Source organism: Triturus cristatus, chromosome 5_2 (genome assembly GCF_964204655.1).
Source record: "Triturus cristatus chromosome 5_2, aTriCri1.1, whole genome shotgun sequence".
Lineage (NCBI taxonomy): Eukaryota > Metazoa > Chordata > Amphibia > Caudata > Salamandridae > Triturus > Triturus cristatus.
Genome location: NC_140588.1, coordinates 35,497,196 through 35,524,412, shown reverse-complemented (window position 1 = coordinate 35,524,412; position 27,217 = coordinate 35,497,196). Strand labels below are relative to the sequence as shown.

Here is a 27,217-nt window from a genome sequence, read left to right as displayed (position 1 = left end):
CATTCGACGCCGAAACAACCGGAGACCTCAAGAAAGCATGGCGCCCATAAACCATCGAAACCCTCGGTTCCGAAATCACCGGTGCCGACAGACGATTCGGCACCATTGGCTCTGTTTACACCAGACCCTTTACAAAAGACTCTGTCCAAAGATCCAAAGACTGGGCTTTTGACTTTAATTACCAAGAAAAGATGCCTTGATACTCCGGCTCCTCCTCCTCCACCCAAAAGGAAGGACTCTGCTACTTCTCCCCTCAGAGTGCCCTCCCCACTACCGCCTCCTCCACCTCCTCCACCCCCTCCCCCTCCCAGGTCTCCGCCACCTATACCTCACTACACTCCAGCCCCGTCCCCAGATCCGGATGACGGGGACCCGGACAATTACCCGGCGGACACCCCAATGGATCCCACTCCACCGGGGACACCAGACCCATGGGAGGATTACAATAACCCTGATCCTGATGTACCCGATATACCTCAGGACGACCTATACCCATCCAGGCCGTCTCCTCCAGAGGACTCCTTAGGGTTTCATCATTTAGTGCAGAGAGCAGCACACTACCATGGGGTGGACATGCACAGTGAACCAGTGGAAGAAGACTTCCTACTGGATACATTTGACATACAGGACAAATCCACTTCTATTTTACCCATGCTTAAGGGTGTCACCAAGCATGCTACAGAGGTGTTCAAAGACCCTGTCAGAGCCAGAGTACTGAACCCTAGAATAGAGAAGAAGTACAAGGCGGCACCCACAGACCCTGCATACATTAAGGGCCCTGCTCCTCTAGATTCCCTAGTTGTCTCCACAGCTAGAAAACGGGCTAACTCCCAGTCTTCAGGAGAAGCCCCACCGCCAGACAAGGAATCTAAACTTCTAGACGCGTCTGGCAAACGCACCGCCTCCCAAGCTGCAAACATGTGGCGCATTGCAAACACACAAGCACTGCTTGCGCGCTATGACAGAGCACACTATGACGAACTAGAGGCTCTTATGCAGCACCTTCCAGAAAAATACAAGCGCAAGGCTCATGACCTGATACAGGAGGGTAAACTAATTACAAACACCTCCATTAAGTGTGCCCTCGATGCAGCAGACACCGCTTCTAGAGCCATAAATACCAGTGTCCTGCTTCGTCGCCATGCCTGGCTCAGGATCTCTGGGTTCAAACCCGAAGTCCAGGCATCCATACTCAATCACCCCTTTGACCAGCAAACACTCTTTGGGCCAAAGGTGGACGAGGCGTTGGAAAAGATGAAAAAAGACACAGACACAGCAAAGTCTATGGGGGCACTCCAAACACAAGCCTCTAAACGTTCCTTTCGACGCTCATCCTTTCGTGGCACAGGCAGAGGCTCCTCCACCGATAAAGCCTCTACCTCCTACAAGTCCCCTCCTCAAAATACCTTTTCAAAGGGCAACCAAAGGGGTGGTTACAGAGGCAACAACAATAAGGGCAGGGGCAAAACCAACAACACCCGTTCTGCCACCCCACCCGCACAATGACTTCCCTCCGCTCCCCCCAGACCATCCCACTCCGGTCGGGGGCAGGCTACAAAACTTTATCCACACATGGGAGTCCATAACATCGGACAAATGGGTGACCCAAATCATTCGGTCAGGGTACTGTCTCGAACTCACATCTACCCCACCCAATATCCCACCAAGGCACCGTCCAATGTCTCAAGAACATTCCACACTGCTCAAACAGGAGGTACTCTCCCTCCTCCAAAAACACGCTATAGAGCAAGTCCCCGTCAATCAACAAAATCTAGGGGTCTACTCCCTATATTTTTTAATACCAAAGAAAGACTGGACCCTCAGGCCCATTCTGGACCTCCGGCCTCTAAATGCCTACATACATTCAGACCATTTTCACATGGTCACCCTACAACAAGTCCTCCCGCTCCTCTGCCAGGGAGACTTTCTCACAACCTTGGATCTGAAAGACGCATACTTTCACATTCCAATACACCCCTCTCACAGGAAATACCTCAGGTTCGTGGTGGACGGGCAGCATTACCAATTCACGGTTCTCCCCTTCGGGGTCACCACCGCACCACGGGTGTTTACCAAATGCCTAGCAGTAGTAGCAGCACACCTCAGACGTCAACATATTCACGTCTTCCCTTACTTAGACGACTGGCTGATAAAAGCCACGTCCTACCACCAATGTGTGCAACATACAAACAGCACCATCCAACTGCTCCACCAGCTAGGCTTCACGGTGAACTACCAAAAGTCCCACCTCATACCATCTCACACAAAGCAATATCTCGGGGCCACTATAGACACCTCCAAAGGTATTGCCTATCCAAACTCAGCCAGAATCACAAGCATTCAAGCCTTACGCAAAACATTTCTTCCCCAACACTCTCTTCCAGCAAGAGTGTTTATGAAGCTCATAGGAATGATGGCGTCTTGCATCTTCATAGTGCCCCATGCAAGACTCCACATGCGTCCACTTCAAGAGTGCCTAGCACAACAGTGGAACCAGGCCCAGGGTCAGCTGACGGATCTGGTGTTGGTGGACGGCCGCACACATCACTCTCTGCAGTGGTGGAACACCACAAACCTTTCCAAAGGGCGGCCGTTCCTGGACCCGGTTCCTCAGGTGATTCTAACAGCGGACGCATCGCTCTCCGGCTGGGGAGCGCACCTTCTACACCTCACCATGCAAGGTCTATGGACGCCACAGCAAAAATCGCTCCACATCAACCATCTGGAGCTCTTGGCGATCTTTCTAGCCCTAAAATCTTTCCAAAAACAGATTTCGGGCAAAGCAGTCCTCATTCGCACAGACCATATTACTGCAATGTATTATATCCAAAAACAGGGGGGGGACACACTCTCCCCAGCTCTCCCGCTTAGCCCAGAGCATATGGAGATGGGCAATTCCCCAAAACATCTTCCTCCTGGCACAGCACGTTCCAGGCGTACAAAACACCATGGCAGATCTGCTCAGCAGACAAACGCAACAACTACACAAATGGGAACTGCATCCACAAGTTCTTCACCCATTCTTCCAACAGTGGGGGCATCCTCAGATAGACCTCTTCGCCACCCACGAAAACAAAAAATGCCCAAGCTTCGCCGCCAGATACCCACACCCATTGTCCAAGGGCAATGCGATATGGATGAACTGGTCAGGCAGATTTGCATACGCCTTTCCACCTCTCCCACTAATTCCATTAGTGGTCAGGAAGCTACAACAGCACTCCCTCACACTCATTCTGGTAGCTCCGACGTGGGCCAGGCAGCCGTGGTACACCACGCTACTACAACTGTCAGTGGTACCACATCAAAAACTGCATCTATCCCCATGCCTCCTAACCCAGAACCATGGAGAAATCAGGCACCCGGACCCAGCTCAGCTCAACCTGGCGATTTGGCTCCTGAAATCCTAGAATTCGGATACCTTAACCTTCCCCCTGATTGCATGAACATCATCATGGAAGCCAGACGTCCTACCACTAGAGCATGCTATGCCGCAAAGTGGAAAAGATTTGTAATTTACTGCCGTAACAATACAATCAACCCTCTAGATGCATCCATACAGCACATCATATGCTATCTGCTCCATCTTCACAGGTGTAACCTGGCATATTCATCCATACGCCTACACCTAACAGCGATCGCTGCTTATCTACAAAACAGACAGCATTTATCACTCTTCAGAGTGCCCGCTATTAAAGCCTTCATGGAAGGCCTTAAACGAGTAATTCCTCCCAGGGCACCACCTTCCCCTGTATGGAATCTAAATTTAGTTCTTACACGACTAATGGGTCCGCCCTTCGAACCAATGCACAAATGTGAGCTACAGTTTCTCACCTGGAAAACAGCTTTCCTTGTAGCTATCACTTCCCTTAGAAGGGTTGGTGAAATACAAGCGTTCACCATACAGGAACCCTACATACAAATGCATCACAGCAAGGTCATACTTCGCACAAATCCGAAGTTTCTGCCCAAAGTCATTTCCCCCTTCCACCTCAATCAATCAGTGGAATTACCTGTCTTCTTTTCGCAACCCCAATCTGTTGCGGAAAGGGCCTTACACACACTTGATGTGAAAAGGGCGTTGCTATACTACATACAAAGAACGCAACCCTTCAGGAAGACTAAACAATTGTTCGTTTCCTTCTCTCCACCACATAAAGGCAACCCCATTTCTAAATCTGGGATAGCTAGGTGGATTGTAAAATGCATACAAATTTGCTATCAAAAGGCAAAGAGAACATTATCTGTTCCTCCTAAAGCCCACTCTACAAGAAAGTTAGGGGCTTCTATGGCTTTTCTAGGGAATATACCCTTAGATGACATCTGCAAAGCAGCCACATGGTCTACACCGCACACCTTCACAAAACACTACTGTGTAGATGTGCATTCCAAGCAGCAAGCTAGGGTGGGCCAGGCTGTACTAAAGACACTTTTTCAAACAGCTGCAACGGATACCGGTGGTCGCCGCTAAGGTTGGGTACTGCTATATAATCTATGCTAAGTGTACAATCTGCAGCTCATATGCCTCGAACGGAATATGCTACTTACCAGTATGCATCTGTTCTTGGCATGTAGAGCTGCAGAGTTGTACACGCCCACCCGCCTCCCCGGCTACCTGTATCCGTTCCAGTACATCTTATTTAGATACAACACATGGGTTTCTCACTGTGATTACTACGCTCCATCATTTCCCTGTTGGCGAAAAACAATCTGAGGATGGAGCCGAAGCCCATGCGCAGTACGGACCGAAGGAGGAGTCACCAAACTCGTGACTTCCAAAGACTGTCCAAGAAGAAAAACAAACTGCAAACATCCGGGCCCAACACCAGATGGCGATCTATGCTAAGTGTACAACTCTGCAGCTCTACATGCCAAGAACAGATGCATACTGGTAAGTAGCATATTCCTTCCTTCTCGAGACTCTGCTTCCCATTCAAACAGGGAGCCAGTTCCTCCCCATGCTCCAAAGTGTGATGAACCAGGGAAAGGAGGCGTTCAAGGACCCAGCAACATGCCGGTCCATCACACCGAGGACGAAAAAGAAATACAAACATTCATCACTGGACCCCCTTACATCAAAGGATCGGTCACTGCTGACTCCATCATCGCTTCCACGGCCAGGAGAAGGGCCAACGCACCAGCGACCTCGGGGCCACCTCCTGATAAGGAGAGCAGAAGGATGGACCTCACTGGAAGGAAGGTCGAAAGGAACGCCGCAATGCACTGGCGCATGGCAAACTCTAATGCGCTGCTGAATAGACACCAGTACCAGCACTGGGACGAGATGGGGGATTTAGTCAAACATCTCCCAGAAGAGTACCGTCAGAGAGCTTCCCATCTTGTGGAGGAAGGGAAGAGTATCGCCTACTCGTGCATTAAGACTGCACAGGACGGGGCGGAGACTTCGAGCAGACTAATGGCCATAGGGATCACTGAAAGAAGGCAGGCCTGGCTCAGGATTTCTGGTTTCAAACAGGAGGTCCAGAGCAACATACTGAACACCCCTTTCAACGGGGAAACGCTGTTCGGGGCATCTGTGGACGAGAAGCTCGCCCAACTAAAAAAGGAAAATGAAACGGCAAGGTCCATGGGGGCCCTGCAGTTCAGAGGGTTGCGAAGAGGCGCACCAGCTCGGAGGCCCTACGGAAGGGGAGGAAACCAGCAGGGAGCGTCACACCAGACATTCCAGCAGGGACATCAGGGTGAGTCACAGCCAGCAAGGACAGCAGAGACAGAACTGGCAGTACCAGCCTCGGGGCCAGTCCTTTCGCGGGAGGGGAAACGGACGTGGCCAAAGACTGAGAGGGGGAGATCAACCCTCATCAAAGTGACTCCGCATGCAAGAGGACGCTCACCCCCAAAATACTCCCAGGGGTGAAGCGCAATCCAAAATCAACGCGGGGGGTACACAAAGGAGACGCCTACGAACATGCAACACCGGTAGGCGGAAGACTAGGCCTCTATCTTCAAGAATGGCAACGGATAACCTCAGACAAATGGATTCTAAACGTAATGCAGCACGTATACTGCATAGATTTAGAGAAGAAACCTCCAAACAAAAAACCAAAGATAAGGCAGCGCTCGGTTCAGGAGCTTGCTCAGCTCAGACAGGAGACACTACAACTACTCGAAGGGGGCCATAGAAACAGTGCCATACAAAGAAAGGAACAGAGGAGTGTATTCAAACTACTTCCTGGTTCCCAAAGTAGACAGAACTCTACGTCCCATTCTGGACCTCAGATTCCTGAACAAATTCATAAAAAGCCAAAAATTCAAGATGACCTCACTACAGGAGGTGCTATCCCAAATTCGAGGCGGGGACGTCATGTCCACCGTGGATCTCAAAGATGCCTACCTGCACATCCCTATGAGCAAACACAAAAGGCTGTTAAGGTTCAACATCAACCAGGATCATTACCAATTCACAACCCTGGCCTTCGGACTGAAGTCAGCCCGAGGGTATTCACAAAATGCCTTGCAGCAGTAGCAGCGTACCTACGAAGGGAAGGGATTCATGTGTACCCTTACCTAGACGACTGGCTAATCAAAGCAAACACGCGCAGCAAATGCGAAGAGCACGCAGAACGGGTGACAAGAACACTAGCAAAGCTGGGGTTCTCGATACACTGGGGGAAGTAGTCTATGGTCCCAGAACAGGTGAAGATCTTCCTGGGAGCAAAAATCAACACCATAGACAAAACGGTCATGTCCAGCGACAGGAGAGCAATAGCCCTACTGAACGAGATGGTTCTCTACCAGAAGGGGCGAGTTCTGACAGTGAGAACAGTGAGCAAGATCATGGGAATGATGGCGTCATGTATCCACCTAGTCCCCAATGTACGACTTCACATGAGACCATTCCAAGAATGGCTGCAGCAGCAATGGTCACAAGCAAGCGGGAGTTGGGAGGATCTAGTGGTTGTTACGCACGCAGTGCAGGAAGAAATAGCTTGGTGGAACAGGGACAACATAACTACAGGGAAAGCCTTGACACCACCAAACCCAACTGTGACCATTACCACGGACGCATCGCAAAAGGGATGGGGAGCACACATGGACAAACTCAGAGTGAGGGGTCTGTGGACTCCGGCAGATGCGGTCAGACATATCAATTATCTGGAATTGAAGACTGTCCTGCTAGCCCTGAAGGCATTCCAGAAGCAGCTATACAACCAGAGAGTGTTGATACAGACGGACAATACCACGGCCATGTTCTATATCAACAAACAGGGAGGAACACAATCGTTTCCCCTTTCCACTCTGGCACAGGAGATTTGGAGATGGGCCATCCCACTCAAGATAGACCTGCTGGCCATACACCTACCAGGGAAGGACAATGTGGAAGCGGATTGGCTCAGCAGGAAGACCTCGGCATCCCACGAATGGGAGCTCAATGGACAGGAAACGCAGAGGCTATTCCAAAGGTGGGGAACACCCGCAATAGACCTATTTGCAACACGCCAAAATGCAAAATGCCGAAGCTTCGCATCCAGGCAACCAGAACAGCAGTCCCAGGGGAATGCCCTATGGATAAGTTGGTCAAAGACATTTGCCTACGCTTTTCCACCGATACCACTATTGCACAGGGTGCTCAACAAGTGCAGAACCAGCAACATGACGCTGATCCTAGTGGAACCACAGTGGGTGAGACAGACCTGGTTCTCCCAAATAGTGGAAATGGCACAAGGGAATCCTCACCTTTTCACAAAAAGAAAGGACCTGCTCTCCATGCAAAACGGGGAGGTTCTACATCCGGAACCAGAGAGCCTCAGCCTGGCGGCGTGGCTCCTGAAGACTTAGAGTTTGCACACCTTAAGCTACCTCCAAGCACCATGCAAGTGCTGCGGGAGGCAAGGAGACCGACCACACGCAAATGCTACGGGGAAAAATGGAAAAGGTTTACTGTATGGTGCAACAAACATAAACTACAGAATAAAATGACAAGAGAGTCAACGGTGCTTAGATACCTCACACACCTTCTGGAAAGTAATCTATGCTCGTCCTCCCTGAGGGTACACCTAGCGGCGATCGTGGCTTACTCGAGAGGGGAGAAAGGAGGAAGTTTCTTTACGTCGCAGGTAGTAAATAGATTTCTGGAGGGCACAAAAAGAAACGCGCCACCAAAGAGAATGCCGCCGCCGGCATGGAACCTCAACGTGGTCCTAACTGAACTTATGAAGGCGCCATTTGAGCCCATCCACAAGGCCTCACTGCAAATGCTGACAATGAAAAGTGCCTTCCTGGTAGCTATAACTTGACTACGCAGGCTGAGCGAGCTGCAGGCTCTGACGCTGCAAGAACCCTACATACGGATACACAAAGATAGGGTTGTCCTGAGAACGGACCCACACTTCATGCCGAAGGTGGTGTCGGCGTTCCATATGAACCAGACTATTCAAATACCGAGTTTCTTTCAGAACCCAGCTTCAAGCGCAGAAAGGGCTCTGCACACTCTAGACGCTAGAAGAGCGGTGATGCACTACATTGAGAGGACCAAGGAGCACAGGAAAACCAAGCAGCTCTTTGTGTCCTTTGCGACAAGTTTCCTGGGTAGACCAGTGACAAAAAGCACCATCGCTCGATGGATCGCACTAACAATACAATTCTGCCACAAACAGGCAGGGCAGGAACTAGCGGAGGGGCCACGGGCCCCCTCCACAAGGAAGAAGGGAGCAACCATTGCCTTTCTGGCAAATACGCCCATTCAAGACATTTGCCTGGCGGCAACATGGGCTTCAGTGCACACGTTCACAAAGCACTACTGCGTGGACATACAGATGAACAAGGAAGCACAAGTTGGACAGAAGGTGCTTCAACATATATTCAATGACCAACGCTCATCTACCACCCAGCCGCCACAAGGATGACAAACCGCTACAAAGTCTATGCACAGCATAATGAATCCAGAAAGATTCACGCTGCAAAACTAATAGTTTCTTACCTGTCGGTGTAGTTTTGCAGCTTGAAGATCTTTCTGGATTCACTAGCAAACCCACCCACCTCCGCCAGGAAGATGAGGCTGGAGAAAGAGGTGGAAGGATAAGCAAGAACAGAACTTAGAATGTGCTAAAGGAAAATTGGAAAGAGAAAATTAAGATTACGCCTAGGGTTACAAAAACGAGAGAAAAAGGGAAAAAAGAACCCGAAGATGGCGCCCCAAAGGTGGGACTTCCTCAGGAAGCACGACGACCTCACGAGAGGTGCACCAAATGGTGGGACGTCGACGCCCACCTGGGCTACAAAAAAAAAAAAAAAACAAAGGAAAGACTACGAATCCGGACCCAACCTCCAGATCGCGGAATAATGCACAGCATAGTGAATCCAGAAAGATCTTCAAGCTGCAAAACTACACCGACAGGTAAACTATTCGTTTCTTCATAGGGTAACATTGACTGGCTTTTTCCTGAAATTTCTTCTAAGTGTGGACTTTTCAAGTCTTAAAATATTCACCAAAAATCAGCCGAGTAACGAAAACGAAAATACTCACCTGCTCTTAGGTGAGCTCCCAGTGCTGGATCTTGGTGCCCAGCACTGACTCTGAAAACTACTTACAACTGTACTTAACAGTAACCCAATTTTCACCCATAGGAAACCATTGACTGTTTTTCTGTGAAATTTCCTCTGTCAATTTCTGCAAATTTTAAATATTCTTTAAAAATCGTATAACTTCTGAAAACATAATCGCTTACCTGTTTTGGATAAAGGTCCCAGTAGAGTCTAGGTACCCAGTACTGGATTACAAAAGTAACGAGAAAATACTATACCTGCAACTTGAATTTTCTTCTATAGGGAATCATTGACTGTTTTCCATGAAATATTTTCTAAGTGTGAACTTTTAAAATAGCAAAATATTGTCTAAAAATCATCACTGTAATTAAGTCGACTTTTTTTCACTTGATTCTAAGTACTGACCCAGGACTGAATCTAGGATCCAGTCCTGGAATTCCAAAAGTAATCCTAAAAGTAATCTGTTGCAAATAACTTGAAGCTTCCATTGAACTCAGTGCATTATTGTGTTTAAAACTGTGTTGCCTATCGCAACCACTTGTAACTTTCTACAAAAGTCAATTGCATATTGCAAAAGTATTTATATAAAGCATCTCATTCTGAGAAAGTATATTTTAATACCTATTGTTGGTTCTAAAATAAAACAAGCATATCTTTTTTATATATAAACCATTGGCCTAGAGTTCAGTTATTGAGTGTGAGACCTTTGCTGGCTGAGTGTGTGCAACAGATGCTTTACGCTGTCCTCTGATACTGCCTTACTGCTCGACCAAGCTACCACTTTAGAGAGTAAGGTTATATCTAACTTTGACCTCTATCAGCCTCTGGGGGACTGTGGACTCTGTACACCCTGTACCTATTAGGGAACAGTATATGCAGAGCCACTTTCTCACACGCTACCCTTGATGTAAGGGGGTCCAGGGAAGAGTGCTTCTATTTCTTCTCTGTCCTGGGCGTGATCGACCGGCAGGTCGCTGGTTCTTTGAAGGCTTCTCTCCCCTGATTCATCACGCTTTGTAGCATGGGGAGGAACTGGCTCCTTGTCTGGATGGGGAGCAGGGTCTCGAGGAGAAAATCGGCTTTCGGCTTCTCCTCGTCGAGTTTGACGCCGAAGGCTGTTGCTGTGCTCCTGACCACCATATTGTACACCCCGATGTCGTCGGGTGGCGAAGGCCTCGAAGGGTACGTGTCCACGGGCTCCTCCGGGTTTTCGGTGTCGAGATCCTGCCATTCGATGTCGTGGCTGGTAGATGGCGCCGAGTCGTAGAACAACTGTTGGTCTTCTTCCTCGGCTTCTCCATCATAATAGGCCTCTTCTTCCTCTTAGAGGTCCCTTGTTAGTCCTTCGGTGTCGAATTCGTCCTCGACGACGTCCGCCGATGAAACCGTTGGAATCTTGAATTCCTTTATCTTGGCGTCGAACTCCTTCTTCCTTTGAAGGATGTTCTCCATTTCGGCCTCGAGCCGCCTCTTCTTTTTCTCCATCTCGGAGATGCTTTCGGGGTCTTTTCGATGAAACTTGCGTCGACGTCTAACGTTCTTTCAGCGTCGATCGGCCCGTTTCCTGGGTTGTCTTCGACGACCCTTGCTTTTCGGCGTCTTTCGGCACCAGGGAGTCCTTTTCTAAGGATCGGCACCAAGGGTCTTTACAAAATGCCTGTCGGCGGTCGCGGCCCACCTACGAAGACAGGGAATCCATGTCTACCCCTACTTAGACGACTGGCTGGTCAAGGCAAACTCACGCGAGAAGTACGAGAGGCACGCAAAACGCGTAACAGACACCCTCACGAATCTGGGTTTCTCGATCCACTGGGGCAAGTCATCGCTGGAACCGGAACAGGTGAAGATTTTCCTGGGGGCGAAAATCCACTCCCTCAACAGTACAGTAGTGCCCAGCGACAGGAGGACAGATGCACTACTGAAGGAGACGCGGCTCTACCAGAAGGGGCGAGCTCTGACAGTGAGGGCTGTGAGCAAGATGATGGGGATGATGGCGTCGTGTATCCAGCTGGTGCCGAATGTACGCCTGCACATGAGACCATTCCAGGAATGGCTACAACAGCAATGGTCACAAGCAAGCGGAAGTTGGGAGGATCTAGTGGTTGTTACGCACGCAGTGCAGGAGGAGATAACTTGGTGGAACAGAGACAACATGACAGCAGGGAGAAGCCTGACACCACCAATCCCAACAGTGACCATTACCACGGACGCATCGCAAAAGGGATGGGGAGCGCACATGGACAACCTCAGAGTGAGGGGTCTGTGGGCTCCAGCAGATGCGGTTCGCCATATCAACTACATCGAGTTGAAAACAATCCTGCTAGCCCTGAAGGCATTCCAGAGGCACCTGTACAACCAGAGGGTGTTGGTCCAAACAGACAACACCACGGCAATGTTCTACATCAACAAACAAGGGGGGACACAGTCGTTCCCTCTCTCCTCTCTAGCTCAGGAGATTTGGAGATGGGCCATACCTCTAAGGATAGATCTACTGGCAATTCACCTACCGGGGATGGACAATGTGGAGGCAGACTGGCTAAGCAGGCTGACCTCTGCATCGCACGAGTGGGAGCTCAATGGCCAGCCACCTGGGCTACAAAAAAAACAAAAAAAAAAACAAAAAAGACTACGAATCCGGACCCAACCACAAGATCGCGGAATAATGCACAGCATAGTGAATCCAGAAAGATCTTCAAGCTGCAAAACTACACCGACAGGTAAGAAACTATTCGTTTATGGGCATAATAAAAAGAATGTACTGCAATGCACTTTTATAGCGTGTGCATTATTATAGTAAACTACACAGGGCACATACCTTGATGACTGACTTCCAAATCTGTTCATATGCAAATGCACAACGTTTGCAGCGCAGAGGAAGCAATGTAGGCTGTTACCTGCATGTGCGCGTCACCGAGAAGACCGCTAAAAATAAAGCGGTGCACTGTTGCTACTTTAACACACCCAGCGCCTGCGGTCACAATATGCGGGCTGGAGAGGGAATAGTTTCTGCCAGCAAACATGCTCAAACAACTTTTATTTGAATCTCGGGACACTCAAGAACCTGTAGTTGGGCGTGAACTATCGGAGAACTGTGCACATATGGTTTTGTGTTTATGTGCTTACACTGTAAACTAAGTGTACAGGCTCGACAGACACACATTAAAGGTTTGAATTATTAGTATTGCTCGGCCCGGAGGTTTTTATCCTGCACAGACCACTGGAATTTATGCTGTTTTATTCCGGGTTTTGTCGGATTCAAGACACTCTAACATTCTGCAGTGAAGGGAAATGAAGACAGAATGGAGAAGATGTGCCCAGTATCACACCGGGGAGTAGAGGGTGGGAGGTGTATATGAATGAAGGAGGGATGGGACATCGCATGCATGTCCAGTCTGCCCTTTTTGGAAGCTCTGCACTCGTGCTTGTGGCGCGCCGCTGCGCGCTCCCGCAAGCTGGATGCCGCCACAAGCACGAGTGTGTGCTTCCAAAAAAAGCAGAACGACAGCTAAAGGTCCTCCTATGCAGCGCATGCACGCTGCGTAGGCGAGACCTAATAAATTAAGATGTCCTTGTTGGTGCTCATCTAAAGCACGTCGAGTTTAGCAATACAGAACTGCGAAAAAATAAGTTAAATCAAAACAGTAAACTGCTGCAGTGTTAAGGTTTTTGTCTCCATTCGGAGTTTGAGGGTGAAGCCCTTTTAGTCCCATGGATGTTGCGCGCCTTCCTCAAAGCCCCACCGTATGGCATCTCCCAATGCCGGATCGCCATTCCCCATGTCCCTGAGGTTCACCACCCCGCGGGTACAACTGTTTAGCGACGTTCTGGTGGGATGAGCAGGATTTACAGAAGATGTTAAGCTGGCTGGCCCCGGAGCTCCCTAGAGTGTGTCCTTTGCGGCCGCCATCTTGGGCGTGCCCCGGGTAGGCAGGCTGTGGTTCAGAGGCTGTGCCACAACTCTCAAGGAATGACCAGCAGCAATGACTTACTGTAAAAAAAAAAAAAAATCTCTACTCTGAACTGCTTCTTTGTTTTGCTAAGCCAAAAGACATTAAGGCCTTGTGCCACAGTTTTTTTTTTTTACCATCAATTGCTAACTAGCGACGTGATTTGGAAATTAAATAATATGTGCTGTTTACCATCATGAAAGAAATGTTGATTGCTTACTTGAGATGCCCATTTAATTAAGGATGGGAATTGTTGTAGATGTTTTTTTTAACCTCCATTTATAAAATGAGACTTTAAAGTTGATACGGCTACACTTAATATATGTTGACAAATGTCATACTGTATGTTATACGTTAAAAAAATGCGATTAAAAAAAGATACTTCTGCATTGTTGTAATAAAGTGTTTCTCACAATTGCTAGCCTGTTCATTGTGTTGAGTATTTTCTCCAAACAGAGTTATGAGAGTAAAACAAAATACTCATCTTCGCGTGATTCTGAACATCAGTCAAAACAATACAAGGATCAGTCCTCTTCTCAATATCAGGTAATAAAATTACATACTCATCTTTCAGTTGTTTGTAGATCTTATACCAACATTAAAAGTATATTAGCACAGAGGTACCTCAATATAGGATCAGAAATGTACTAAACAAAGTGATATCTTGGGCATCCAGAACAAGCTATGTAAGCCAGCTTTGGTGAAGGTAATGACCATATCCATTTACTGGCAAAATGTTTTGATTTGTTTAAACTTAAAATGTACTAAAACTCACTTAATAAAATATAAATACACAGTTTTCCTCAGGAGGATCTAATTGTTAAGTCATGCACTGAATGGGATTGCCCAAGTATGCACCCTTGAGAATCTTTAAAATATATCCATTTATAAGTATACTGTGAAATGCACCAAGTGGCTTTCTGATGATATATAGTGCTTCATCAAAGAGCAGCCCTCTGATGTTGAGCTATGCTTCGATGTTGGTTTTTTCGACAGCAAGCACGTTGCCAATCCTAGATATCAAAGGAACAAAATCTTCTAGACATGTATCTTTTCATTTCTTCCCTATGACTTTTATTGGAGGCAGTTGAGAGGTGGAATGAGCACTTTGCTGATCCTAAAGACCGTGGAGTCTGATCTTCTGCTTGGCCTTCAGGATATGTCTGAACATCTTTTGGCAATGGTGTCAATCTGTAGGGTTGTGATCCTCTGTTAAAAAAAAAAAAAACAGTGCCTATGTTGTGAAGTTCAGATTTGGCTTTATTCCTGTCACACAAAGGGCACTTAACAAAAAGATGGCTTTTGTGATAAATGAAGAAAAATTCCTGTTAGAAATGTTTGTACAGCGCTAATAGTCAAAAAGATGTTGAGGAAAGTCAAGGTTGTAAGGTTTGGAACAGCTTCAAAATTAAGAAAAGACAAAAATCGTATTTTCTGGAGTCAGAAAAATAGAGCTGCCTCAGATCACACTAGCATTGCATGATGACTGTTTTCCATTCTGTTTCTACAGTCTCTCTGCCTATATTGGCGCCTTCGCCTTTTTTTTTTTTTGATAATCAATTTTATTGGTTTTTAAAACAGGAATAAACATAAGATCAGCATTAAGCAGAGACATTGATACACAGCAAATGTATGGCATTAGCGTAATATCCTACGGCAACTCACCAGAAAGGCATAAAGCGAGCATGAGGACAGAGTAAATTCTTATACCGGGTCTACAGATACAGAAGTGAAATGTTAGTCGTCTATTGCCCTCAACCATTTGCCCCTGACTTTACGATATTTCGCTGGGCATCCCCTGACTTTGTACATGGGTTTCTCTTGTGCTGCGCACCAATTCACTCATCTACGCCATCTTGCTATGGTAGGCGCAGCAGGGTTCAACCAGTTAACCACAATGTCACTCTTGTCCACCATCGTGGCAGTGTGCAGGAAGAGTTTGCCGGTTCTACACCCATCCAATCCCTCTGTAACCCCCAGGTGTACGTTCAATGGCTTATGTGGGACCTCCCAGCCCAGGACCTCCGTGAGTTCTCCTTCTATGGAATCCCAAAACGATGTAATGACTGAGCAGAGCCGCCTTCACCTTTTTAAAAACATTTTTGAAAGATGTCTATTTCTTATATTAGGGACTTTAAAAAAAAAAAAAAAAAAGATTTTACGCTTTTCTACATAAAACCTAGCACACAATTGTTTTTAAAACGTTCTCTGAGATCGCATACGTTTATTTTTATTTTTTTTTCCTGGCCTAAACTTCTTTTTTTTTTTTTTTTAAATTCTTTTTATTTGCAGTTTTCAAAAACAAACTTAATACAACATCACTCACTATCTTGTACATATGACAAGCAATGACGATACGCCTCCACATCGAGCAGCTCATCACAATTTGGGTACCATCACACGAACTCAGTGCTACACTATCAAGTGCGTGGCATACAGGAGCCGATCGTCCCATCCCGCCCGCATGCGGCATCGCAAACCAGTGCAGCACCCAAAATAGTCCCCCTGAGAAATACGGTCATCCCCATCTTGCGTCCGCCTTAGGGAATAGTATCGGGTCACAGCGCCTGCAGTGTAGCTTGCTCCAACCATTGTGTGAAAGGCCCCCAAATGTCCTTAGGTCGGGAACGCAGCGGCATAAGCTCCCAGTACAGGGCAAGTTGTGTCTGACAATAGACTGCGCTCGTGACCCACGCTCGAATGCTAGGTGACGTAGCAACTCCCCAGTGCATCGCAACTTGTCTTCTAGCTAGTAACAATAGCATCGCTGGCAGCTTGCGGTGTTTGGGCTTAATCATGTGCAAAATACCAAGCAGCGTAACCTGCGGGGTGCACGGGATCCGTAGGCCAGTGAGTTCGCATATAATCTCTACTACCCTTTCCCAGAATGCCGACAATGTAGCGCAGTTCCATGCCATATGCAAAAAGGTGGCGCCATGAGTGTAGCAGCGCCAACATTCATCCGTGTCTCTTAAACCCATTCGGTGCAGTCGACTAGGGGTACGGTAGGTCATGTGTATATATTTGAAGTGGATCAGGCGCAGCCTGTAGTTTGGGGACAAAATCTCAAGATTCTGACAGCACAAGTCCCAATGTTGTTCCGAAATATCCGTACCCAACTCCGCCCCCCACATGCCCCGCGCCGCAGGAAGAACCACGGGGTGACAAGTCTGCATTTGCACATACAAGCGGGATATAAGTTTGCGCCCGGACTCCACAGCTAGTACATTTTCCAAGGCAAGCAGGGCCGGCGGCGGCGCCGGGAACGTAGGAGACAACCTCCGGCACGAGTGACGGAGCTGATAGTAAAGAAGCGTGTCCAGCATCGTCGGGGCCTCTGCATTACACATCTGCTCCGGAGTTAGGAAGGTGTCTCCCGGAAACAAATCGCCCCCAGTGCGGAGACCCAGCTCTTCAGCGCGCTCCCCGGTCTGCATGCTGCGCAGCGGCGGCCACATCGGATTCCCGCGCAGGGGCACAGAAGGTGAATAAAGAAGGTCAAGTCCGGCCCTCCGCCGCAGCCCATCCCATGCCCACCTGAGTGCGTGTACCGGGTCTATGTCCGCGCTTCTCCGGGTGTGTGGCACGTAAAGTGCCACAGTCAGCGGCAGCGGTGCTACTCTGTCCGTCTCTATCGCCACATGTGGTTGAAACGGTGTGGGATGCGCCCAGTAATGCAGGAATTGAGCCTGTGCACAGTAAGCATATAAGGAGAAGTCCGGCGCTGCCAAGCCTCCCTGTCGCTGTGGGAGAGTCAGGGTCTCCCATGCCACCCTCGGTTACTTACCCCCCCAGGCAAGCTCCACCATCTGCGAGCGTAGCCGCCGCAAAAAATGTGCAGTCAGGGGTAGAGGAATATTCCCAAACAGGTAGAGGAGTTTGGGCAGGATCACCATTTTGGCCACCGCAATTCTGCCAGCCAGCGAAAGGGGCAAGTGCTTCCAGCGGTCGACCCTCTCCTCCACCCAATTCATCACCCGTCCATAATTCTCCGTCCATATTTGCTGTTTATCCGTGCTAATCCAAATCCCCAAGTATCGCACCGGGCCAGTGGCCCATTTCAGCGGGCAATCCGGAGTAAAGCGGGGAGTCCCGGACGTCAGGGGCATAATTACCGACTTTTCCCAATTTATATTCACCCCGATAATTGACCATAATGCATCAGTTCTCCCGTCAGAGGGGAGAGGTTCGTCTGGGGATCAGTGACATATAACGTGATATCATCAGCATATAGTGATATCGTCAATGCCCTCGACGAGAACCCAATGCCCCTAGCCGCGTGATGCTGCCTGATGCGAGCAGCCAGAGGCTCCGTGGCGATAGCAAAAAGCAGAGGCGATAGGGGACATCCCTGCCTGGTACCCCTCTGAATTGCAAAGGGTGCCGAGACGAGCCCGTTAACTCTCACCCTAGCAGTGATGCCAGTATAAAGCAGTCTAATGTAGCTAATGAAGGCTGCACTCACACCCATGCGCTGCAGCAGCGGAAACAGGAACCCCCATTCCAGGGAGTCGAACGCTTTGGTGGCGTCCAATAGCACCGCCGCAGCCTTAACATGTGGGGCCAAATAGTGTAGTACCCCAAAGAGGGTACGGAGGTTGTGAGAGGTCGATCTGCCCGGCACAAAGCCAGACTGGTCCGGACGGATCATGATGGGCAGCACCGGCTGTAGCCGAGTGGCCAGCATTTTCGCAAAAATCTTTGCGTCAGTGTTAATTAATGACAGTGGCCGATAGGAGTCGCATTGTTGGCTATCCTTGTCCGGTTTCAGGAGGGTGATGACAGCCTCTCTAAGCGACCCAGGGAGCACTCCCGACTCGAACGCCTCCGCATACATCGCCAACAGCCGGGGGACCAGGAGATCTGCGTACTCCTTGTAGAACTGCGCCGGCAGTCCATCCGGGCCCGGCGCCTTTCCGGCCGCCTATGAGCCTATGGCCTCCCGCACATCATCAGCCTCAAAAGGCCGATCGAAATAGCCTTGCTGATGCGCATTGAACCAGATAAGCTGTACAGTATCCAAATATTCAGCAAGTTCCACCGGCGTGCGGGCCACCCGCGACCTGTAGAGGTCTTTGTAGAAGGTCCGAAATGTATCCAGGATATCAGGGGGAGTGCGTACGGTGTCCCCTCCCTGTGTCATCACTGAGGAAATGAAGGGAGATGGTCTTTGAGCGCGCAGGAGCAGGGCAAGCGTTCTACCCGGGCGATCCCCCTCACCATATCTACGGGCCACAGCATGCTTAGTCAGGAACTTAAGTTCCCTGTCAGCCTCCTCCTGATATTCAGTGAGCGTTGTGCGAGTTTCGGCCAAAGTGGCCGTCGAGGGGTCCGAGCAGTATTGCACCTCTAAGGAATGCAGGCGATCCTCTAATTTGCCTAGCGAACACCTGATAGTCTTTAGGACCCTGGCCTGCCCCGCTATGCAGTGGCCTCTTATCACCACTTTAAAGGCATCCCACAGCGTGCCTAGGGAAGCGACAGATCCCTCATTCAGCTCAAAATAGTCAAGTATTTGCTGATGAATCTCTTCCCGAAACACCTGATCTGTCAGGGCATGTGGTGGTAGCCGCCACGTGAAGGGTGTGATGTATGGTTTGGGGACATTCAGAGTTAGTTCGACAGGAGAATGATCAGAGAGGGTGCGTGCCCCATGAGTGACTGCGGAGCCCCATGCATGCACCTGCGGGGTTAATAGCCAGTAGTCCAAGCGGGACCAGGCACCTCTGTGCGGGGTGAAGCAGGTGCCTTCTCGAACCGCGGGGTGCAGCACGCGCCATGTGTCTAATAGAGTGTAATCTGTCATAAGGCCACGGATGAGGCCAGCCGCTAGCGGATGATGTGTGCGTGCCACCCCCTCCCTATCCAGCTCCAGTGAAAGTACAGCATTGAAATCTCCACCCCACAAGCAAGCACCCCCACCCAGGGATTGCGCCAGGTGCCAGACATTCCGGAAAAAAACAGGGTCATCAGAGTTGGGGCCATACACATTAATCAAAGTGATCGGCATATGAAAGAGCTGTCCGAGTAATATGATGCATCGCCCATCCGAATCAGCTTGCACCTTGAACGTCTGCCAGGGAAGGCCTTTACGGATAAGAATGGCCACTCCACGGGAGTAGTTGGAGCAACCCGATGTGTGTACCTCTCCCCATCGTGCATGTCTGAGCTTGTCCCCGGCGGCACGAGTCAAGTGGGTTTCCTGTAGGAAACATATATCGATGTGGTGTCGCGTCAAATGTGCATGGGTCAAGCGTATTTTGCGGTGGTCGTTAAGACCACGGATATTCCAGGTAAGGCAGCGCAATGCGGTCAGGGCGGCCTGTGCGTGCATTTCTCATGGAGGCGTGTGGTCACCGAGGGACCCAGAAGAAGGGCCCACCCGCAGGTACCCCGCCCTCCCGTCCTATGAGTCCGCAACCACAATAAGTCTGCCCGTGTCTGGACCGCATCGTCATGTAGTGGTGTAGCCAGAAAGTGTAGTGATGTAGAACCAACCAACAATAACCCCAAACCCCCCCCACCCACTCCAACCCCCCAATCAGGTTGAGATAGCATCCCCCCCCACCACCCCCCCCAACTGGAATAGTCTTTCAATAGTGTCTCGGGAATCATCCCACAGGGGCGTGGGGTCACCGGCTCACTCCCCAGTCTATCAACGACCGGGTGGCCGGACATCTCCGCCTAGCATTTGAATCAGTATCTCAAGGTACAGCCTGGAAGTCCCTGCATGCTTCTCATCACAGGTTTCCGCACGGTGCCAGTAGCGTTAATCGTGCATGAACAGCCCAGTCTCAGGGGCGGACCCATCACCCCTTGCAGGTCTCAGGAACACTCAGTGTTGGGCAGAGGGCGCGCGTGTCTTTGTATCATGTTATTCAATGTCACTTAGCTGTCCCATCGGCGGATTCTCATGGTCATCTCTCTTCTCACGTTGCGAACGTTCCGTCTGTCTCGCAAACTTGATCGCGTCTGCTGCCGTAGTGAATACCATGGGCTTCCCTTTATGATGGATCCGCAGCCTGGCCGGGTACAGCATGGCATACTTAGTCCCCACCTTCTGGAAGATTTTCTTGGCCGGTATGAATTCGCGCCGGGCGGCCTGCACAGCCTGCGTAAAATCCGGAAACAAGGAGATAGCCATGTTTTGGAAAGTTAGTGCCCCCTTTTCACGTGCCAACCGCAGGATGGTATCTCTGTCCCGGTAGTTAAGAACCCGGGCCAGGATTGGCCGCGGCGGAGCCCCCGGCACCGGTCGCGGCCCCAGCGTGCGATGTGCGCGTTCAACCAAGAACATGGCCGACAGTCCCTCTCCAAAAAGTTCACGGAACAGTCCTTCAACAAATAGTTCCATATTGCCAATGTTAGTGGATTCGGCAACCCCAATAATACGTACATTATTTCGGCGGGAGCGAGCTTCCAAATCTTCGTTGCGCCCACGTATCACCTCCAGGACCTTGTCCATTCGCAGCAACTTCTCCTGGGTGTCTCCGTGGCCCTCCTCGCAGTCCGCGATTCTCGCTTCCATCGCCGTGATACGCTCCTCGTGTTTGTCGACCCTGTGCGACATGCCATCCAGCCGCTGGGCCATGGAGTCGAGTTTTCCGTCAATTTCCTTAAGGCAGCCTTTAAGGTCACGGAACATACTTTTGACATTATCGTCCGGTGTTGGGTCCAACTGTGTTTCAGGGACCACCGTCTGCGACTCCGGCACCGCAACGGTGCCGCGGGAAAGCTGTTTCTCGAAGGGGAGCCTCCTCTGCTTGGCGTCCGATTTCCCCATGGTTCCCCCCCGAGTGTCCGCAACCTATCAACAATGGCGGTGAGGGGTATCAAGCAACAAGCAGGCCACCAGGAACCCCCTCCGCACGAGGAACTCCGCCAAGTAGGGAAGACCAGGCCAGCATTCGTCCCATTCAGGGCGCGGGTCTGCGTTAGTCGGGTAACAATGGCGGCCTAACCGGCCACTCGCCCAGTAGGCCTCTCCAGCGCAGTGTCTCCCCGGCCCGCAGGCACACGATGGTTAGAGCAGGTCGTCGGCAGGTACCGGTAGCCGGATATCACCTCCTGCGGGCGGGGATCGGGCCCACCCAGCGGGCACCACGGCTTACTTCTCCCAACTCCTCACTCCAGCAGGCCCATCGGCCCAGTCACCGGATCAGGGCGCAGCCACGCCGGGTAGGCCCAGTCATTCAGTCCGCCAGCTCGGCCCCCTCCAGTCACCAGTTCTCCAACAGGGGCCAGGTCTCAGCACGGCCGGCAATCACCGCAGCCGCTCGGGCGCCAGTCGCTGGGCTCACCACGTCTCAGTTGGGTCCACGATAGCCGCCTCGCATCTGCACGATCTCGGCCCGCGACCAGGGCCTCGCGTAGGAGAAGACTCCGCCCAACTCGGCGCCCAAAAGCCGCTCGGCCAGCCCGGCCGAGTAGCTCCGGATCTACGAGGCCGATTTCAACCGCAGTGGCACCGCTAGGATCCCCTTCACCAGGGCACTTCCCGCCGTGTAGTTTGATGGTCAAAGAGCAAGGCAAAGGTCGGATTGTCTGACGGATTAGTTGTCCGGCCGGCAGAGCCCCGTTACACGGCGGCCATCTTGCAGCTCGGCTCGGCCACGCCCCCTGGCCTAAACTTCTTGACTGCCATCAACCAGCTGAGTTCCCGATTGGTTCCTCTTGGCATAATGGTAAGAGGGAAGGAATGCAAAAGTGGTGTTTGCTGGTTGCTCCAGGCATCTTACACAGAGTATAAGCAAAGGATGAAGGTTAAATCGGGGAGTAGTACTATTTGGTGGATAGAAGTGTAACAGTGTGAGGGTAGAAGTGTCTGCAGCATGTGCTGATGTAGATTACATGTGTGCACACTTTAGCCATCTATTGGTGGGCTCAGAACATTACAAGTTATCTTTGAACACTTTAAGTTTCAATGTTACTTGTGATACCTCCCTGAAAGATTGACTTCCTCCACCAAAGATTACGACTCCGCTATAGACACCTTCTCAGATTGTATTTTTTTTCCGCTGTAAGGTTTGGATATGTCTTGAGTGCTGTGTTAACAGTGTCCCTCAAGAGAGGTTGTAGTAGGGAGGTGGGTGCTCTGGTAGGAAGTGTTGATACTGCAGCACTGGCTGGACCTTCATGGGATCATGCTGTCCACCATCTGGCAGGATCCCTGAACATCCGAGTGGGAAAGCTTAGCAGATACCATCTGTAAGGAAATGCCTCTTTGTATGCTCGCTCCCAAAGGTTTGGATTGAGTTTGAGTTTAAAAATTCTTATATAGCGCTCTTACACCAGCGGTTTCATGGCGCTGTAATCTGGCAGATCTCCTCTAGACAAGGAAGGGAGGTCGGGTAACAGGATTAAATAAAGATTTTGCTAAAGAAGTAGGCTTTAAGTTTCTTTCGAAACTGGGAGTATAGGGTTAGGGATCTGAGGTCAAGGGGTAATGAGTTCCAAAGGATTGGGGCAAGAGTCGCAAATTTTGAGCCCCCCCACTTTTTCCGGCGAAACCGGGGAACTATCAGGAGGGATTGGGAAGAAGATCGGAGCTCCCTAGTTGGCAAGTAGGGGATAATCTCCGAGGAAATGAATGCAGGGGCCGTACCCAATCGAGCCTGGTAAGTGATAGATGCAAGCTTGAATTGGATGCGTTCCCGAACCGGAAGCCAATGTAAAAGTTTCAGCAGGGGGGTGACATGTGAGGATTTAGGAAGGTTAAAGACCAGCCGAGCCGCCTGGTTTTGGATCATCTGCAACCGCCTGAGACTATATGCAGGTATACCTGCATATAGGGCGTTGCCATAATCCAGGCGGGGGATGACCATCGCAAGGACGATCAACTTCAAGGCCTCAAAGGTGAAAAATCGAGAGACCCTGCGGATGGTACGAAGAGACAGAAAAGAGGAAGAAACCACAGAACTAACCTGGGAGTGGAGGGTAAGGTGAGAGTTGAGTTTAATACCAAGGGTTTTGACCGAAGTAGAGGGGACCGGAGAGGGACCAAGGGAAGGGGGCCAAAAGAGTGAAGACCAGGGACTGGAACAACCACCCGTCAACACCAACTCGGTCTTATCAGGGTTGAGTTTCAGGTGGTTGAAATCCATCCAGTCCCTGATGAAAATCATAGTAGACTGGAAATTAGAGATAGAAGCAGAAGAAGAGGACAGATTGAAGACAAGTTGGAGGTCATCCGCATAGTTATATACGGAGACCTCCATTTGTTGTAAAGAAAAAATGAGGGGAGAAATGTAGAGATTAAACAGAAGAGGTGAAAGGGAGGAGCCTTGGGGGACCCCGCACAGAACTTTCCGAAAGTCCGCAGTAAAGTCACCCAGGCGAACTGCCTGGGTGCGGTCCCTCAGGAAGGAGGACAACCAAATCAGGGCCGTACCCCCGATCCCCGCCGCCGCGACACGGGAGAGTAAGATGGTATGGTCCACCGTGTCGAAGGCGGCAGAGAGATCGAGGAGGACCAATGCCTGGAATTGATTGGTGTCCCTCCCCTCCCTGAGGTTGTCAAGGACCGAAAGAACTACGGACTCCGTAGAGTGTGCGGGGCGAAAACCAGCCTGGCGGGCAGCCAATACCCCATTTTCTTCCACAAAGGTGCTCAGAGACCTGGTGACATGGCGCTCGAGCACCTTAGCCAAAAATGGTAGGAGAGAAATGGGGCGAAAATTGGCTGGGATCGAGGGGTCTGCGCCAGGTTTTTTTAAAATGGGTAAAATGATAGCCGATTTCAAGGGGTTGGGAACAACCCCCTGAGAAAGTGAACTGTTCAGTAAGTAAAGGGGAGGATCAGGGCAAGAAATGTAAATGTGACGTAGTATATGAGCGGGACAGGTGTCAAGGGGAGAGCCAGATTTTACAAGGGGGATTAAGGATGTGAAGGATTCCTTAGTCAGAAGAGGGAGAGAGTTTAGTTGTCCTTGGGAAGGAGGACACTGAGGATCAACAAAAGACGGGGAAGGTGCAGGGATATTAGCTTTAATGGCAGCAATTTTATCAATGAAAAAGCTGTTCAGAGAGTGACAAAGGGCAAGGGAAGGAGAGGGCTTAAGAGTGGTACGATCTGAAAAGGCTAGGTTCTGAACAATCGAGAAAATTTCCCTAGATTGGTTCTCGGCTGTGAGGATCTTGGAGGAGAAATAGGCCGTTTTGGCGGCCAAGATGACATTCTTATATTGAGCTAAAAGGGTGGTAAAATCGGCTCTTAAGATGGAACAATAGTTTCTCCTCCAAGCCCTCTCAGCACGGCGTACCGCTAACTTGATGGTTTTCAAGTCATCGGTAAACCACAGGTTGGCATCTTTCTCTCGCTTGGACGTCAGACGTTTCAAGGGGGCAATGGATTGGTGTTGCTGTTTTTTTTAATCTTGAACGTGCACTTACTCGGTGCTAGAGCCCTGACCCTTAAAACATGTATTCTTGGTTGGCTTATACCTAATTGGCATAAGCTAACTTACTCTTTAGTACCTAGTACCAGGGGTACCCACGGCCTGTCAGTTCCCCCGCAGGTACTACAGCGCTTGTTGTGCCACCCTATGCGGGACAAGGTAAAATGTGACTCCCTGCTTGCCCATGCAGACTGATAGAGGAGTTTAAAACTGCTAACTCGACTTCACCATTTTATTCAAAAGCAAACCCTATATTACCCTTCTAACATGTGTAAGTCACCCTACAGCAGGCCTATTGAGACCTAAGGAAGGGTGCAGAGTTGCTTCCTCCTGGCAGGAAGCCACACAGGGAGTTGACCTTAAAGACCCACTTCAAACGGGAAGCCTCCTTTTAAGGGCAAACGGTGAACACACCTAGGAGGGGCTGCTCTTTTGTTCAGGTAGACAGGTTGGCATCGGGGACAGAGAGGGCGGAAACACTTATTAAATAGTTTTCTCCATGGATATGTAGCCCACATGTAACCACACCTCCAGGGCAGGCCACCAAGCTCCATAAGCCAAGAAAGGGGGCCTGACAGCTTGGGAGTGGGCAGAATAGCGCACTCTGGGATAGCAAGATGTTACACTTCAAAGGAAGCCTTTATCAGGCAGTAGGAACCTAGCAGTGCATTGGCTAGTGACCGCAACCTCCCCTGAGGGCACTTTCTTGCCATACACGGGGCACCCCTCGCACCTACAACTCAGATCTCGCTTGACTGTAGAAGAGCATCTATTGCTGCTTGGGCTTGCGAAGGAAAGGACTGATCTATACTCTCAAGAAATCCTACACCAATTTAAAAAAACAGATGATATTTTCATAAATGTAAGGACACCAAAATGAAAAAGATCTACCGGAGGTTATACAATTTATGAAAAATAATGAATCGGGACTTTTCAAGAAACCATGAACAAGCATTACCAAATTCAACAAATTTGACACTAGCAACTTTATCAAGAAAAACTGTTAGGATGGAATGTGGTTACTTAGAATTACTATGGCCAAGCAACTCTAGCAGGGAGCCAGTCAAGGGAATCAACAAGGTCCAAAGAAAAACGGTCTTCTGTCCAGTTTGAGTGTCACTGGTTCCTTGCCATTGACTTATGGAGTGGTCCTGATGCAAGGGATACAGGATGCTGTGCAATTGACAGGTGTTTTCACCTTCGGTCCACAGTCCTGGTGAGGTGATTCTGGCCACAGGGCTTGACATCCCTCTTTGGTACAGCCGAAGTCCAGTCGCCACTCTGACTCCTCTCTCGAGTCCAGCAGACTCTGGTGCAACTTATGAGCGTCGGGTCCTGGTCTCTTAGGCTGCACCGGGCGAGGAGCATCAATCCGGTGATCTCACCCTACCAACTCGCTAGGCTGGCTACTTCAACTTTTGTGGCCCTGTTCTGCAAACAGGAAGTCAACCAACTGACTCTTGGGAGTCTCTTCTTCTAGCTAGTAACTTTGCCATGAGCAGGAATCTTTATTCTTCAGCTATTTTGGTGCTGTTTAAATGATTTACACTTGTACCTTTGTTTAGCCTGACTGCTTCAATCTACAGCAACCCAGGGTGGGACTAAGGTTGGACAAACTAAACCTGACTGGTCTTTAAGGGTTTGGTAGTGTATTACACAGTGTGGTTTCTCTACCACACTGTATAGTACACCTTGTTTCCTTTCACCATCAAGCTGACCAAGAGTGGCGTCTGCACCTTGGGGAAGTTCAAAGTATCTTCTCCTAGTAGGGTGTTCCTTAGCTGGACCTTTTCCCCACCTCCTATAATGTGCAGTGTCAAAAATACTGTACACTATAACTTTCACTCTGATATTCCTTGGAGGACTCATTCAATCTGCAGTGAGTCGCAGGTCTTTTATACACTTTCTCAGAGCTATTTCTCCTGCAATGGGCTCTGAGTAAGATCAGGGAGGTTTGGGCTCAAATCCTCGTGATGGGCGCAACTGACCGAGATACCACTCTCCTGGCCTAATAGTTATCTAAAGCATTTGGTCTCCATTAAGGCTTTCTCCTTGGGAGGACCTCCTATCATAACAAAAGGACAGGGTCCTGCACCGTATTTCCATAACCAGCTCCTACATCCTTGGAGATTGACAGGCACCAAATGAGCAGTTTTGACTTGCCTGCTGAATTTGTAGATGCGGTTCTTGGAGTCAGACTTTGCCAAATCTATTTGCTCTGGTTGCTTGGCGAAGTATGTGGCCTGGTGTGGAAAACTTCTTGTTGATCCTCTGTGCAGGCTATAAATTGCGAGTTATTTGTTTTTTCTTTGTCCCAGGCCAAACTTTGCAGCGGTCATCATGAGAGGTTATTTGTCAGTCACTTTTACA

The 27,217-nt window shown here is 49.7% G+C and overlaps 1 protein-coding gene across 1 annotated transcript in view; it reads left to right on the top strand.

Annotated features, from left to right (window-relative positions):
- The window catches only part of LOC146822620 (uncharacterized), a 298,045-nt gene that overhangs the window by 185,900 nt on the left and 84,928 nt on the right, over positions 1 to 27,217 (top strand). Inside the window, exon 12 of the mRNA XM_085606794.1 lies at positions 13,908 to 13,997. Within this exon, the coding sequence (XP_085462920.1) occupies positions 13,908 to 13,997 (90 nt within the window). The remainder of the gene's footprint in view (positions 1 to 13,907; positions 13,998 to 27,217) is intronic.